At 36.8% G+C, this 12,370-nt stretch overlaps 1 protein-coding gene across 4 annotated transcripts; it reads right to left on the bottom strand.

Moving 5' to 3' along the window:
• Window positions 1–418: 418 nt before the first annotated feature.
• LOC114477794 (soluble guanylate cyclase 88E-like) lies at window positions 419–11,562 on the bottom strand. Of its 4 annotated transcripts, none has more exons than XM_028470404.1 (17): window positions 11,417–11,562; window positions 10,738–10,926; window positions 9,910–10,042; window positions 9,504–9,678; window positions 8,988–9,079; window positions 7,589–7,846; window positions 7,359–7,503; window positions 6,263–6,388; window positions 5,884–6,004; window positions 4,614–4,743; window positions 4,199–4,345; window positions 3,839–3,985; window positions 3,111–3,267; window positions 2,918–3,027; window positions 2,383–2,472; window positions 1,545–1,660; window positions 419–1,074 (listed from the first exon to the last, which is right to left on the bottom strand). In XM_028470404.1, the coding sequence occupies exons 2-17, from the start codon at window positions 10,863–10,865 to the stop codon at window positions 702–704; spliced, it is 2,448 nt and encodes an 815-aa protein (XP_028326205.1). In that variant the 5' UTR covers window positions 10,866–10,926; window positions 11,417–11,562; the 3' UTR covers window positions 419–701. The 4 variants fall into 4 exon arrangements, with proteins under 4 accessions (XP_028326205.1, XP_028326204.1, XP_028326207.1 ...); XM_028470403.1 differs by having other exon boundaries at window positions 10,738–10,915; window positions 11,417–11,545; XM_028470406.1 differs by lacking the exon at window positions 11,417–11,562 and adding an exon at window positions 11,098–11,408 and having other exon boundaries at window positions 10,738–10,915.
• Window positions 11,563–12,370: the final 808 nt, after the last annotated feature.

The following is a 12,370-nucleotide window of genomic DNA, read 5'->3' on the forward strand; positions in this document are numbered from 1 at the left end:
TCTGAAGATGGTTATTATCTGGCTCATAGAATTTCAGAGGAAGTGGAAACAAGCAAAATTGAACCATTTGTTAGCTGTACATGCGGTTTTATTCAATGATCATCATACAGTGAGACAAATACTGTTACATACAGAGAGGGGAACAAGAAATACACAAGATCATTCTGAAACTGTGGTTTATAAGTGTAACTAGGTTTGAATAAATACAATACGAGGTGTGACTATCTATCCCTTGACTTCCTTCTGCTTTAATGTCTCTGGAGGATATCTCTTCATATAAATACAGTTTAAAACCCCTGGTAAAAACGTGCCATGATGCATTCAAACAAAACTTATGTCACACATGAAACAAAGACTTATTGAAAGTTTTATTAGTTACGAAAAGCATGAGATTAACGATGATTCCACTGTTTTGGACAATGATGTATCATATATTCATACTTGTATCAGACTTGACTTTATTTCTACTGAATTATAAGCAGAAATGTTTATTAAACAAGCTTGACCTTATTACAAGTATTTTTATCTTTAGTGTTTTTATTCAGCCTGATGGTCATTTAGGGCTATGTACCTCAATTAATTTTGACATCAGATGGATTGAAATGCAGGTCATTACCCATGAAATAAACCTCTGATGTTGCTGATGAAACCTCAAACATTTTTCAGTACCATACATTGGCATTGATCCCAAAGGAACTCACTCACAGAATGGAGCAGGAAGCACTGCGCATAGGCAGGTTTGGTGTTGGCAGTTTAGCATACTGCTGTCTGAAGCTGTTTCGCTTACTGGTGAGGAAAGGAGCTGGGTTCTCCAACCCTTCAAATGGAGTGACAGACTCTGGATTTGAATTTCCCTGGGGCACTTCCAACTGGTTCCCTTTGTTGTTCTTAGTCTTTTTGGCTTTCTCCTTCTCGTGGGAATCAATGGTAATCGTCGGGAGCTCATTTGCTGCTTCTGGCGTCGGCTGGTTGTCCAGGGGCATGTCGCTTGGGCTCGGTTTTCCTTCTGCTTGTTCGTCCCCGCTGGTGATGTTTAGGTTAGAGGCCATTCGTTTGGCGTTGGTGCTTGTGGAACTAGTATAAGTACACATTGATTGATTTTACAGGGAGTCAGAAAACAAAAGACTACCTGAAAATTAAAATATCTAACATTGATTAGTCATATCTGTGAGAAACCTAGATTTCTTAAAATGATCAGAAATGTTTCGTTCAATCGTAATTTAACGTTCATTTTTTATTGCAACATTGAACAACAAGTACAAGAATTCCCAATACTTGATTTAGACCAAATGATCTTACCATGAAAGGGTTATAGTCTTGTGCCATGTTCAATTTACTTTTTGCCCTCTTTCTTTGAGCTACTCTTGGTTAGCACAATTCATTTCAAATAAGTCAGTGAATCTAAACTATCCTTCTAGTCTACTTGTGCCATAGAGGGCAATGAACCTATCTTGCGTGCAAAATCAATCAAGGCTATATCTAGTTCCCACACTGCAAAGGTGAAGAGAGATTGTTTTGGGATGAATACCCTTTCCTCTACTTACCCATTAGAGCTCTTGTCTTCATCCTTTAGTTCATTGCTGTAGCGCAGCTCAGCTGAAGTCTTGAATGATAGATCTCTCTTTCCTTTCAACCAATAGGTTTTCATGTAGCCTTTGCCCTGGGATATGGTGAGCCGGTAAGTATTTTACTCAGAATGGCTTTAAAACAGAAGCTTTAAGTAGAATTGATCGTAGACCTTCCCTTACTGACCAACAGGTTGCATTTGATGAGGTTTTTATTTCCATTACCATCACAGAAATATTACAGGACAGGGTAAAGTACTGCCATCGTTTTCCTGGTATGCAACCATTCGTGATACCAGGCATATTCTAATTGTTTTATTTGAAGATAATTATTTTTTTTTCTAGTGTTTTACCAATCCTCTGATTGGTAAGACCTTTCAAACTTGGCTTCTATATGCATTGATAAGCCTTGATCACCTGTGACTCATGACCAGTTATTTAACAGTCTCAAAAGCCATGTCAAACTTACCTAAAATCCTTTTGAGTATTACAAAAAATGTCCCCTCCCGAAAGCTATCCTGCATTGGGCCATCCAATGGCTAACAAAAGCAATTTTTTGATACACTGTATGTCAGTCAGCTTCCTTATGTGTCATGGCCTGTAGATATTTTTTTGTCATTTGGATAATTGTCCAGATACCCCAGCTTGTTAGATTAGTTGGAGTCTCTAAATTGCCTTTAGGGGTGAATGAGTATGTGAATAGTGGTTCACCTACATGTGGTCCAGTGATAGACTGGTGTAGCCCTGGGTCTACCTCACCTTATGCTCAATATGACCACAGAGTATAAAATGGATAACCTCTTTGGTTACAACTCACCTTCACAAAGATTTTGCCCCTTTCTTCAATAATGTATGGCTCATGTTCCAAATGGTCTTTGGTCGTCTGACTGATGTGGATTTGCATGCCCTGTTGAAACACGCATACACATAGTTATTCATATTTATAGAAACATAAATTTATTCTGCTTGAATTTATTAAAATATATCTAAGGGCAACTGTGAGCATTAACTTTACTGAACCTTTCTAATGGTAGTTTGTTTTATATAACTTTATTGCTTTTCAAGATATAAAGAGAGAAGATTAGGGCTAATGAATAGGGTTATTTGTAATGAAGCTTATTTCACATTTCTTACACTACAGGATACTCATTACTGTAAATAATGGAAGGCAAATGAAGTCGTTAGCGTCTTGTATCAGCTATAAGGCAGCCTAGACTGTCATCATTAAAAATAAAATGTTTCCCTCTAATCTTTGTGAGGAAAATCATGAATATTAATATTTATTCCATCGCTCCCAGTTATTTGGCACATTATACTAGTGGGTTCATTATTAACAATGTTAATGTAGTCACCACTCCATTGCTCTCCATCCTTGAAGCTGTGTTCACTGTGTCACCGAACAGACAGTAGCGAGGCATTTTTAGACCCACAACACCAGCCACCACCATTCCAGAATGAATCCCTGACAGGTTGATGCAACAGTTGAACAGGTTCAAATTTCAGCAAGTTGTCATTCATATAAAACATTTAGTTCAACGTTCTTACCAACTCTGATCTGAATGTTATCTCCAGTTGAAGGGTCTTTAAGGTGGTCAATGGAGCTCAGCATGTCCAGGGCCATGTCACAGATATGGTGTGCATGGAAAGTGGTCTTGTTTGGCACGCCTGCAACAACCATGTAGGCGTCACGGATGGTTTCCACCTGGACAGAAGCAGAACAATGAACAATATGTACTGTATCTCAGACATTCAGGAATCTAGCTTTCAACTTTTGAACTGTCATTTTTATTTAGACTTGTCTATGAAGTACATTTTATATTCAGGTCAGTTTACAAGTAGATTCAAACCAAAAAAGCAACTCCTTAAATGAAAGAAATCCAAGCGATGAAGAAGTGCTAGCTTAAACTCTTTACTTGGGGTTTTTTGTGTGCAAAAGGGCTGGGTCACATCAAAGCTGATCTCTACTAAAACAGGAGAGTCTACAAAAATATACAACAGCACACAGTGATGGAAAAAAAACTAACATTGTATTTGTTGAGGATATGAATACAGACCTATAATGTATTTAATATTGTGTTCATTACCACACAACTTGCAAAGTACATATGAAAGTGGCATCGAGTGGCAAGTTGAAAACAAATTGCTTATATGGACAAGTTTATCCTCAAGACCAATTTTTGTCAAATTTTCCAAATAAATTTGATGAATAAAAGGAGTTAAAGGCAACAATTTGATCCAGCAAATAGTGGCATGTGTGTCTTTCTTGGACTTACTTTGTAAACATTGTGCTTCTCACTTAGTGTGTCAAAGACGATGTAAATCTCGTTCAGCATATCCACCACCTGCATGGGTGTAATGTGGATGCAGATCTCATTAAATTTCACCACGTCGCTGAACAAAATGGTCACATCGGGAAACACCTGGTGAGCAAAGACAAGTGCGCTATGTTTTATTACTGACCCCTGACCTTGTGTGGAATGAATTGATGAAACAGACATCACCTTAGATGCAACACATCATATTATTAACAGTCTATAGGACATAAAACGTGTGTGACCTATTTGAGGTCCTTTTTTTTTCTTCCTATTTTACAACGTGACGCTTTCATGTCTTGTACTTGTCTTCTTTCGTACCTGGCACGTTTCCAGAGCAGTGATACCCTTCCTGAGTCGGTCAGCAACAGCTTTGGGGATCATGGCATACAGCAAAGAATCTCCTCTTTTCTTCTCTTCATCCAGCTTTTTTATGATTTCCTGCAGCTGAGCATATTTTTGTTGCTCCTAAAGGATTAGAAATTGGACAGAAACATTTACAGTTAGTCTCACCTCCTGTGATGTTTGAAATCTCTTTGCCTTTTCTAAACCTCCTAATCCACAACTTTCCTGCAAGACTGACGCAGATTTAATGGGTGGAAGCAACGTAGTATGACTTTTTACCCTTGCCCATATGTTGGGATTGGGTCATCATTGCTAAAGTAATTCAAAAATGAGTGGCAAACTTTTCTCATAATGCTCAGAATCTTGAATGAGAATTTGTTTTTTTTTTCACCTGATCAAGGGCCAGTTGCAGCTCAGCTGACTGTTGTGTCCCAGCCAAGATCAGCTCTCTGCTGGAGTCATGCAGGTTCAGATCATTCACGTACACACCCATCTTTATCATGTCCTCCACAGTCTCTATACTGCAAAATTAAAAAAGGAATTTGTACACTCAAGTCAGCCATTTATTGTATAAACTCACTTTTTTTCATATTTAGCACAACTGTCGCAGCAGTATATGATCCACAAATTCATAAAAACAAGTCACTTTCTGACCTTTACTTTAAGTATCTGACCATTCAACAACCCACATTAGAATAACTAAACTGTCACTGAAATATATTTATTGTTTTAATTTCAGTTTCACATTGTTGTTTAGCTTTACATGGCTCCTGCCCCTTGGTGACATTGGAAACTAATACCACCAGGGATACCATTAAATGATTCATCCATGGACGGAGGGAGTACTTTGGATCACAATTACTGCACTGACAGTTATTAAATAAACAACAAAATACACAGAAGTATTAAACAACCTCCACTAGAACACTATTGACTTTATAGGACCAATAAAGGTGAGCAGACTCTCTGAAGACACACAAACATGAATCACTTGTCCTATAGGCGATAATACAGACACATATAAAACATGCTTAGAATTCAGGCACATCGCAGATGAAATCACAGCAGGCCTGCATAACTGACACACATGAATTGAAGCTTCAAGAAACAACTCAATTAGCATGTGTATCTGCAAGGCAACTTTACCGAACCAAAAAACAAATAAGTAATTTGTGTTTTTTGTAAAAGAAATGTAATTATTCCCTGAAATGATGTAATACATGTTTGGTATTTCTGAGAATTTTTAATTTGGCTGTTTGCTTGGTAAATTTGAATCATTTTTATTGCAGAAAGAGATAATTAGATGATTTAAGATATTTATCATTATGGAATATTCTTAGTTCTCTTTTTCTGTAGTTTAGTTGCACGGTGTATAGAACGGTAAAACCAGAGAATAAGAGTATATGGAGTTTTAATGATGCAGATCATGCTTCACTTTGCTGAGGATTAAACACTTTTTGAAAGCTTTGATTGTACATGTCTAGTCATGAGTCATTAGACTTAGAAATGGAGCTGCTGTAGAGCATGACATTGGATTTCATTGGTAAGCTCTAGTTTGAGTAAAAGTGATTAATCACCTTTAGTTCTTATGGCAATTATCATTCAATATATGTTTGTCGTATAAACTATTCAAGCACCATTACTGTTGGTTAAAGTCTTACATTGGTGTCCCCAGGAAGATGAGGGAGTCCCACGGGGGGACATACTTCATCTGGCCCTTTAGATGAAGAGGTTTCTTTGGAGGTTCGCGCATATCCTCGAAAATGGTTTCACTGCACTTTCCTGAGGGCCATGGAAGAAAGGTTACTGAAGCTTTAGATTAATTAAAAACAGTATGTTTAACAGGTGATATTAGATTTAGTCAGAAAATGTGAGCAAGTCCAGAAAGACTGTGAACGTTATATACCAATTGACCCACTCAGCCTCTAATCTTGAAATGAGTCAGAAAGGTAACATTATTTCAAATGACTTCAAATTTAAAATGTAAAAAAAGCACTTTCAATTATTGCTTTTGAACAAGGTTAAATGAAAAGTCCTAACCAGTGACTGTCTGAAAAGCCAGTAGCTCAATATCTTCGCCTCCAGCATTGGCAGAGCTGTTGTACTGTGTAAGAGCGCTGCTGTATTCCTGGTCCGTGCCCTTCATTTCCTCCACAGGTTTTTGCTCTGTCAAAGATGAAGCATTCGTAACACAGAGGATACAAGTTAAAAAAGAAAAAGTCACTAAAGTTGGGCGAAGTTTAGGAGAATCACAAATGCACGTTGAGGTTTAAGAGGATTTTGGAATCCTGTTGAAACAATTACATTTACACAATGGGCTCAAAGTAAGTCTTTGATTCTAGGGTCATCCATATTTGGCAATTTTATTAGTTTTTATGTCTGTATTTGCCATTTTAGATTGACACTACCTGTAGTGCAATTTTTTTCACAATAGATATGCTATATGTTTGTATTATAAATAAATAATACATTTAATTTACTGCAGGTAAGGGTTGGTTAAACTTGATTAAAGTAAAAGAGGGCAGGAATTAAGTACAATAGAAGAGTTTAGGGAGGGCAGGACAAAGAAGTTTGCAGTTTTATAAAAATTTTTTAAGGTGATTCATACAAATTGTCAAATGTCCCTCGTTAAATAAAATATATAATATATAATATATATATATATATATATATATATATATATATATATATATATATATATATATATATATATAGCACTGTAAAATGTCTTTCTTTCATTTTGAATATTTTGGTCCTTTATATGAATATAGCTTTTATTCTATTACTTTCTTATGATCATGGATAATTGATCAAATTGATATTCTTGTCAAAAACTGCTAGCAGCTAGTAATGGAATTACAATAGATTATTAGTAATTTCTAAGCATTATCATGAAGAAAGCTATTGTTGCAGGAACAGCCACCATTGCTCATTTGCTGCTGGTTAGCAACCATTACACAACAACTTTTGCTATCACATCGTAATTACCTGCTGGATTATTTTTATGGCACCACCCTGAGAAATAAGATTAGTTAGATGCTTCTCTGCTCAGGAGTGATTTGATTCTCTCAATCTGTGAAATAAGCTATTCCACTCTATTGAGGATTTTAAATAGCAAAAAACAACTCTATCTTACCTCTTTCTTCTTCTCTTTTTGCTTTCTCACTTTCCTCTTTTTCATCTGGCTCTTCTTTATTCAGTTTGGGAATATTGACCTTCTGTTTGCTTTCCACCACAGCTTTAGACATCAACTCAAACACATTGTTCAAGTGGGTGTAGATCTTTAAGTTGAAAGTGAGGACAATATTATTTAATTCATGTGCAACATTAACCCAATCATTATGGACATTTCAAATTCAAACCTACATTATCCCAGCTGAACTCCAGCATGGGTCTAACTAGGGCAAACTCTTCATCCACTTTCTTTCCCTGGAGGTCAGAGAAGACCTCTTTGAGGCCGTCACCGATGCGGTACATCGTCATGTCACGGCGGAAGATGACGCTGAAAGGGAACATATCGAAGAAGATGCCTCGCTTCATTGGGAGCTTTTCGTAGCTTGGTGCTGTTTTCTGCTGGGGCATGCGGTGTTTGAAGGCAGCATTGTCAAAGTTCATCTTATAAACCTGAACAGGAACAGAGAAAGAAATTAGATGTTTTTAAAGTCAATGATGCACAGTAATTAAATACATTTTTAAGTTGCTGTCAAATTCTTATGGCAAGTGGGTTATACAGTATATCTTTTTTATGCAGAGATTGTTGTGAGATTTAAGGTTTCATACTTATCCAAATTATTATGCTTTTAGCACTTGGTGACCAAACATATCTTTTTGCTTTACTAGGTAACATGGAGGTTTGGCCATCAAGTGCTAATGCTGTTAGGAATGCTGTATCTCAGCCAGAAGTTGAGGGGTTTCATTTGGAGACTGTTGCTTAAAATGCTTCCATTTCATCTGGTAACTTATGTTTTCTTTTCAAAACATGCGTGTTTGATAAGAGTCTTGACCGTGGCAATGAATGTGTACTCCTACTTTTGTATCAGCCTGTTAGCCTTGTCATATAACAGCGGCCTTGCCAGGGGATTGTGCCCTGTTCCATATCGTGAGTGAGCTGGGATTGGCTCCAGCACCCCACTTAACCTGATCAGTGATGAATGAAGTGCTGGAGCTTTTTACATCAATAAATATGCCTTTTAAGGCATATTCATAAAAGTTTTCTGAACATAGTCAACTTTTTATAGTAAAATCGATAGTGAGGATCATACATTTTTTATTCAAATGTATTGTTTCTAAGATTTATTCAAGTTCCCTGGCTTTGTCTTTGTCTTTGTTTGAGTGCATGCAGACATATGAAATTACTCTGTACTCTATTTCCTTGATATTGTACTTACAATATCAATAATGACATGTTTTTTTTTAATAGATAGTAAGTTACAACAGTTCCAGGCATAAATAAACTGTCAATATTTTTCTCAATGCACATCTCAGGAGCAGCTCAGGTGACAAAGATGTTTGCAGATGTTTGACTGTCTGAGTTCTGCCACTTCAAGCTGTATGTTTCATATTTGTTCTCAAACAAACTCACTCAAAGTTCCAGACCAATAGCACTTATCCAAATTCAATAAACACTTGCAGTTCGAGTGCAAACAAGATTCTTGCCTGGCTTCTTACAGATGTGGATGGATTTGCTTCTATTCAGTACTACGAATCAAACCAAGGGTCAAGATGAACTTTTCAGTGAGTTGACAAATGTTTGATTAGTACATACCACGTATGTCATTTTCTCCGTTTCCTCTTTGGACAGAATTTCCACTTCGATGTCTGTGTTGTAGAATTGCCGGCCCACTTGAGAGAGCTGCCCTGTGCGAGTCAATTACAGTTGCTCTTAATAGAGGTCAATTTTGGTTATGATGGAGTTGTTATTGTAAGGTTGCTGATAAATGGTTACACTGTGAGACTGCGTCTAAAAGGATTCTGCTCCACTATTACTATCACAACTGCTCTTTATATACACTAATAAGCCACTTTCATAGAATCATGGTAATGCACATTAAGTCATCCTTCTTTATCTTTAGTTTTCTCCAATGTTTTTTTGTTTTTGAAAGTATTTAAGAGATAAATCATAGTTCTATTTAATGTGAATGATTCAAAAGACCGTAGAAGCACATGCCTCTTTAACCTTACTATTTCAAAGGCTATACTCAGTCCTCTCTGAATCAGTTTGTCCTTAGGTTACACTGTTCACTCTTTTTTTTTTTTTAAAAGCTGCCATGAACTCTATTACCTTTGACAAACTGTGTGAAGCCTTTGCGCGTGCTGCGGTAGTGCAGCGTAAGGCTCGTCTCGCACTCCTCTTCAACGCAGAAACTGGGTGGCTGAACTTTGGGGAAGGAGAAACGAAAGTACTCGTGCAGGTTGTCCAACTCATTAATAAAGTCGCGTACGTTTCGACCCAACACCTGATGAGAATGTAGAAGAGACAGATCCATGATTTATCAATTAATACTTTGCCACTGATAAACTGTAGACAATAATTAATACCAACCAAACTCTATTATGAACTATGTTTTAACTGGTAAGTTCAGAACTTATCTAATTGAGGTTGTATTCAAATAATTCTTCTAATTGACTTTAGTTTTGTATTCAGTATGTTTGAAAATAAAAAAAAAATCCAAGTAGAGAATGCTCACCTTAAGAATACGTTCATATCCATAGTTTCCAATCCTTTTGACCATATAAACCCCAAAAGCATACATGAGCTCATCATGGGTCTTCCCTAAAACCTCGCCTGCTGCCTTGGCCAACCGCAAGATCAGGTTGTCACTGCAATGGAGGAGAAAATCTCTGCATTTGCTTTATTAAAGAAAAATATCTACAGTTAAATTAAGAAGCCCATCTATTCTAAGCCATTGAGCAATGTGACTTTATTCTTACTGTGTATGAATGAGAGGGATATTTTTAATCCTATTATTGTTGATTTCATGTTTTTATTGCTGCTTTTAATGTTCTTATTGATTTTTAAACTGCTAAATGTTTTCTGTTGCACTTTTTAATCATGTAAAACACATTGAATTGCCTTGTGTATGAAATGCACTATACAAATAAATTTGCCTTAAAAATATAACTTGATGATGAAGTGAAATCAACGGCTAAGGTAAATAACAAATATGAAATGGATGAACATTACTGAAATATGTCTCGTAGTGCACAACGTTCTACTGTTTTAAATCTTCAGCAGAAAAATCTGGATATAATGTAAAAAAAACTGAAATACAAGGGATGACACAAGACCAATATTTCTCCAACTGCTTTAAAAACATTCAAATAATTGAAATTTCAGATATTTGTTCCCATGTGTTGTATTTTAGGCAAACTGTTATCATTTATTCTTTAAAGCCCTGAGGAAGTTCATGTTTGTGTTCTTTCTCTTTTTATGGGAGAATCTTCTAAATATTGTGTCCATTTGATGTTGAAGCAATTCAAACACAGACAATTTGAGTTTTCTGCAGCCAACTTACTTGTACATCTGATGTCTAACAAATTTTAAGTGGGGTATCTCCGCCCGGTTCTCAATCAGTCTCCACACATCCTCTCCGTAGGATTCATTGATGTAGTCGTTCACTGCTTCCAAATAGAGGCCGTACATCTTGAGAGGGTTAGGACACCTCCAGACTGCTGCCCTGATAAACGGCTCAGCTGAAAGGAAACTAAGTCTTCTTTATAAAGAGCGTCAAACATCACAATAATTGACAAAAAATGAAAAAAAACCCAGCAACAACCTGTCCTTTAGGAGAGTAGGTGTCCTTTCATTATTTTTAAGAGTTTATAAACTGAAGTTGCACAGCTTTTTCATTCACTCTGAAAAGGCATTTGATTACCTGCGTCACACACAACTTCATGAAACCCGAGGTAACCTCTTCAGGCACCAGCTACATCTACAAAGAAAGCAAGACTATCACGAAAAGCAGTGAAAATAACGGCAATCTTGTGTCTTCTACTTCTACTGTTTTCTTCTTCTCTGACGATTTTAACTGTGGTAAATGGAAAATAAAATAAAATTTTTAAAAAAAGCGAAATGCTTTGAAATCTTTCAAAACAGGATGTCCTCAAACTCCCAGTTCCCTCCAGGAAATATATCAACAACAAAGCCTGAAATTCTCCAAAATCACGTAAAGCTGAAAAGAGAGGCCTCCTTACCTGCAGTCGCACTGCGCTGTGTTATTGTAGGTCCCGACTGTGCCAGCCGGGATCACAGTATTGTTCCCTGTTGAGAGTTTCCACCTGCAGCTGACATGTATGCTCCCCCTCGGTACTTACTTGTCACGTTAACAGGTGACCATGGCCAAAATAGCAGCAGCAGGGCATGTTTGTGGCAGGTAGGGGGGGAAATAAATAATGTGTCAGAGTCTTTGTTGCGTGGGCTGACGCACATAATGTTGTTCCAATTTGTCAGAAAATTGTAAGGTCATTTAGCTAAGACTGGTTTGATTTCACTCAGACCTGACTCAGAGTTTGAATGTTCTCAACCTCGGTGCGGTGGCTTTCTTTTAGTAATCTGGTGGCTTCTGACAGTCCAAGGAGATCTCCTAAAATGAGTTAAATTGCTTGGGCTATTTATCCAAAATTTGCATTTATCAAAAATAACTCTTAAGGCTTCTTATCTCTTATTTGCACGGATAATCAGGTGCTTTTTAAACTAACATTCTTTATGGTAAAACTATTGGGAAACATTAAGTGTCTGTAATAGGAAGACTGAGGGAGATTATTCAAAACAAACAGTTCCACCCCAAAAAGTCTCTACTGTTAAGTCCAAGACAGCGATTAATGACATTTATTTAACTTTGATTGTATTTTTCAATCTTTTTGTTTCAAATTAAACATAAAAACAACACAGAAGAACAGATGGTAGATAATAAGGAAGATATTGTCACTAGTTGCACCAACAATATTCCAGCCTATATCCACTAGGGGGCAATGTTCCAACACTATTGGTTAATCCAGCTTTTCCAATGAGAAAAACAAGAGGAACAGAACAAAGAAGATGGTTCTTGCCCTATTGGTGAGCCTGAATGGCTTTTGTGGGAATATGAACTGGATTAGAATAAAAAATGTGAGTTTTACATAATTCGACAGTGAAGTAATATGACATTT

Source organism: Gouania willdenowi, chromosome 16 (assembly GCF_900634775.1).
Source record: "Gouania willdenowi chromosome 16, fGouWil2.1, whole genome shotgun sequence".
Lineage (NCBI taxonomy): Eukaryota > Metazoa > Chordata > Actinopteri > Blenniiformes > Gobiesocidae > Gouania > Gouania willdenowi.

Bases quoted from the DNA above. Each gene is read 5' to 3' on its own strand.
- LOC114477794 (XM_028470404.1), bottom strand. From the start codon at position 10,865: ATGTACGGCCTCTATTTGGAAGCAGTGAACGACTACATCAATGAATCC. The intron at 9,080-9,503 runs GTAATAGAGTTC...TGACTCGCACAG, and splicing joins CTTCACACAGTTTGTCAAAG to GGCAGCTCTCTCAAGTGGGC. The intron at 3,268-3,838 runs GTAAGTCCAAGA...GCTTCTGTCCAG, and splicing joins AGAAGCACAATGTTTACAAA to GTGGAAACCATCCGTGACGC.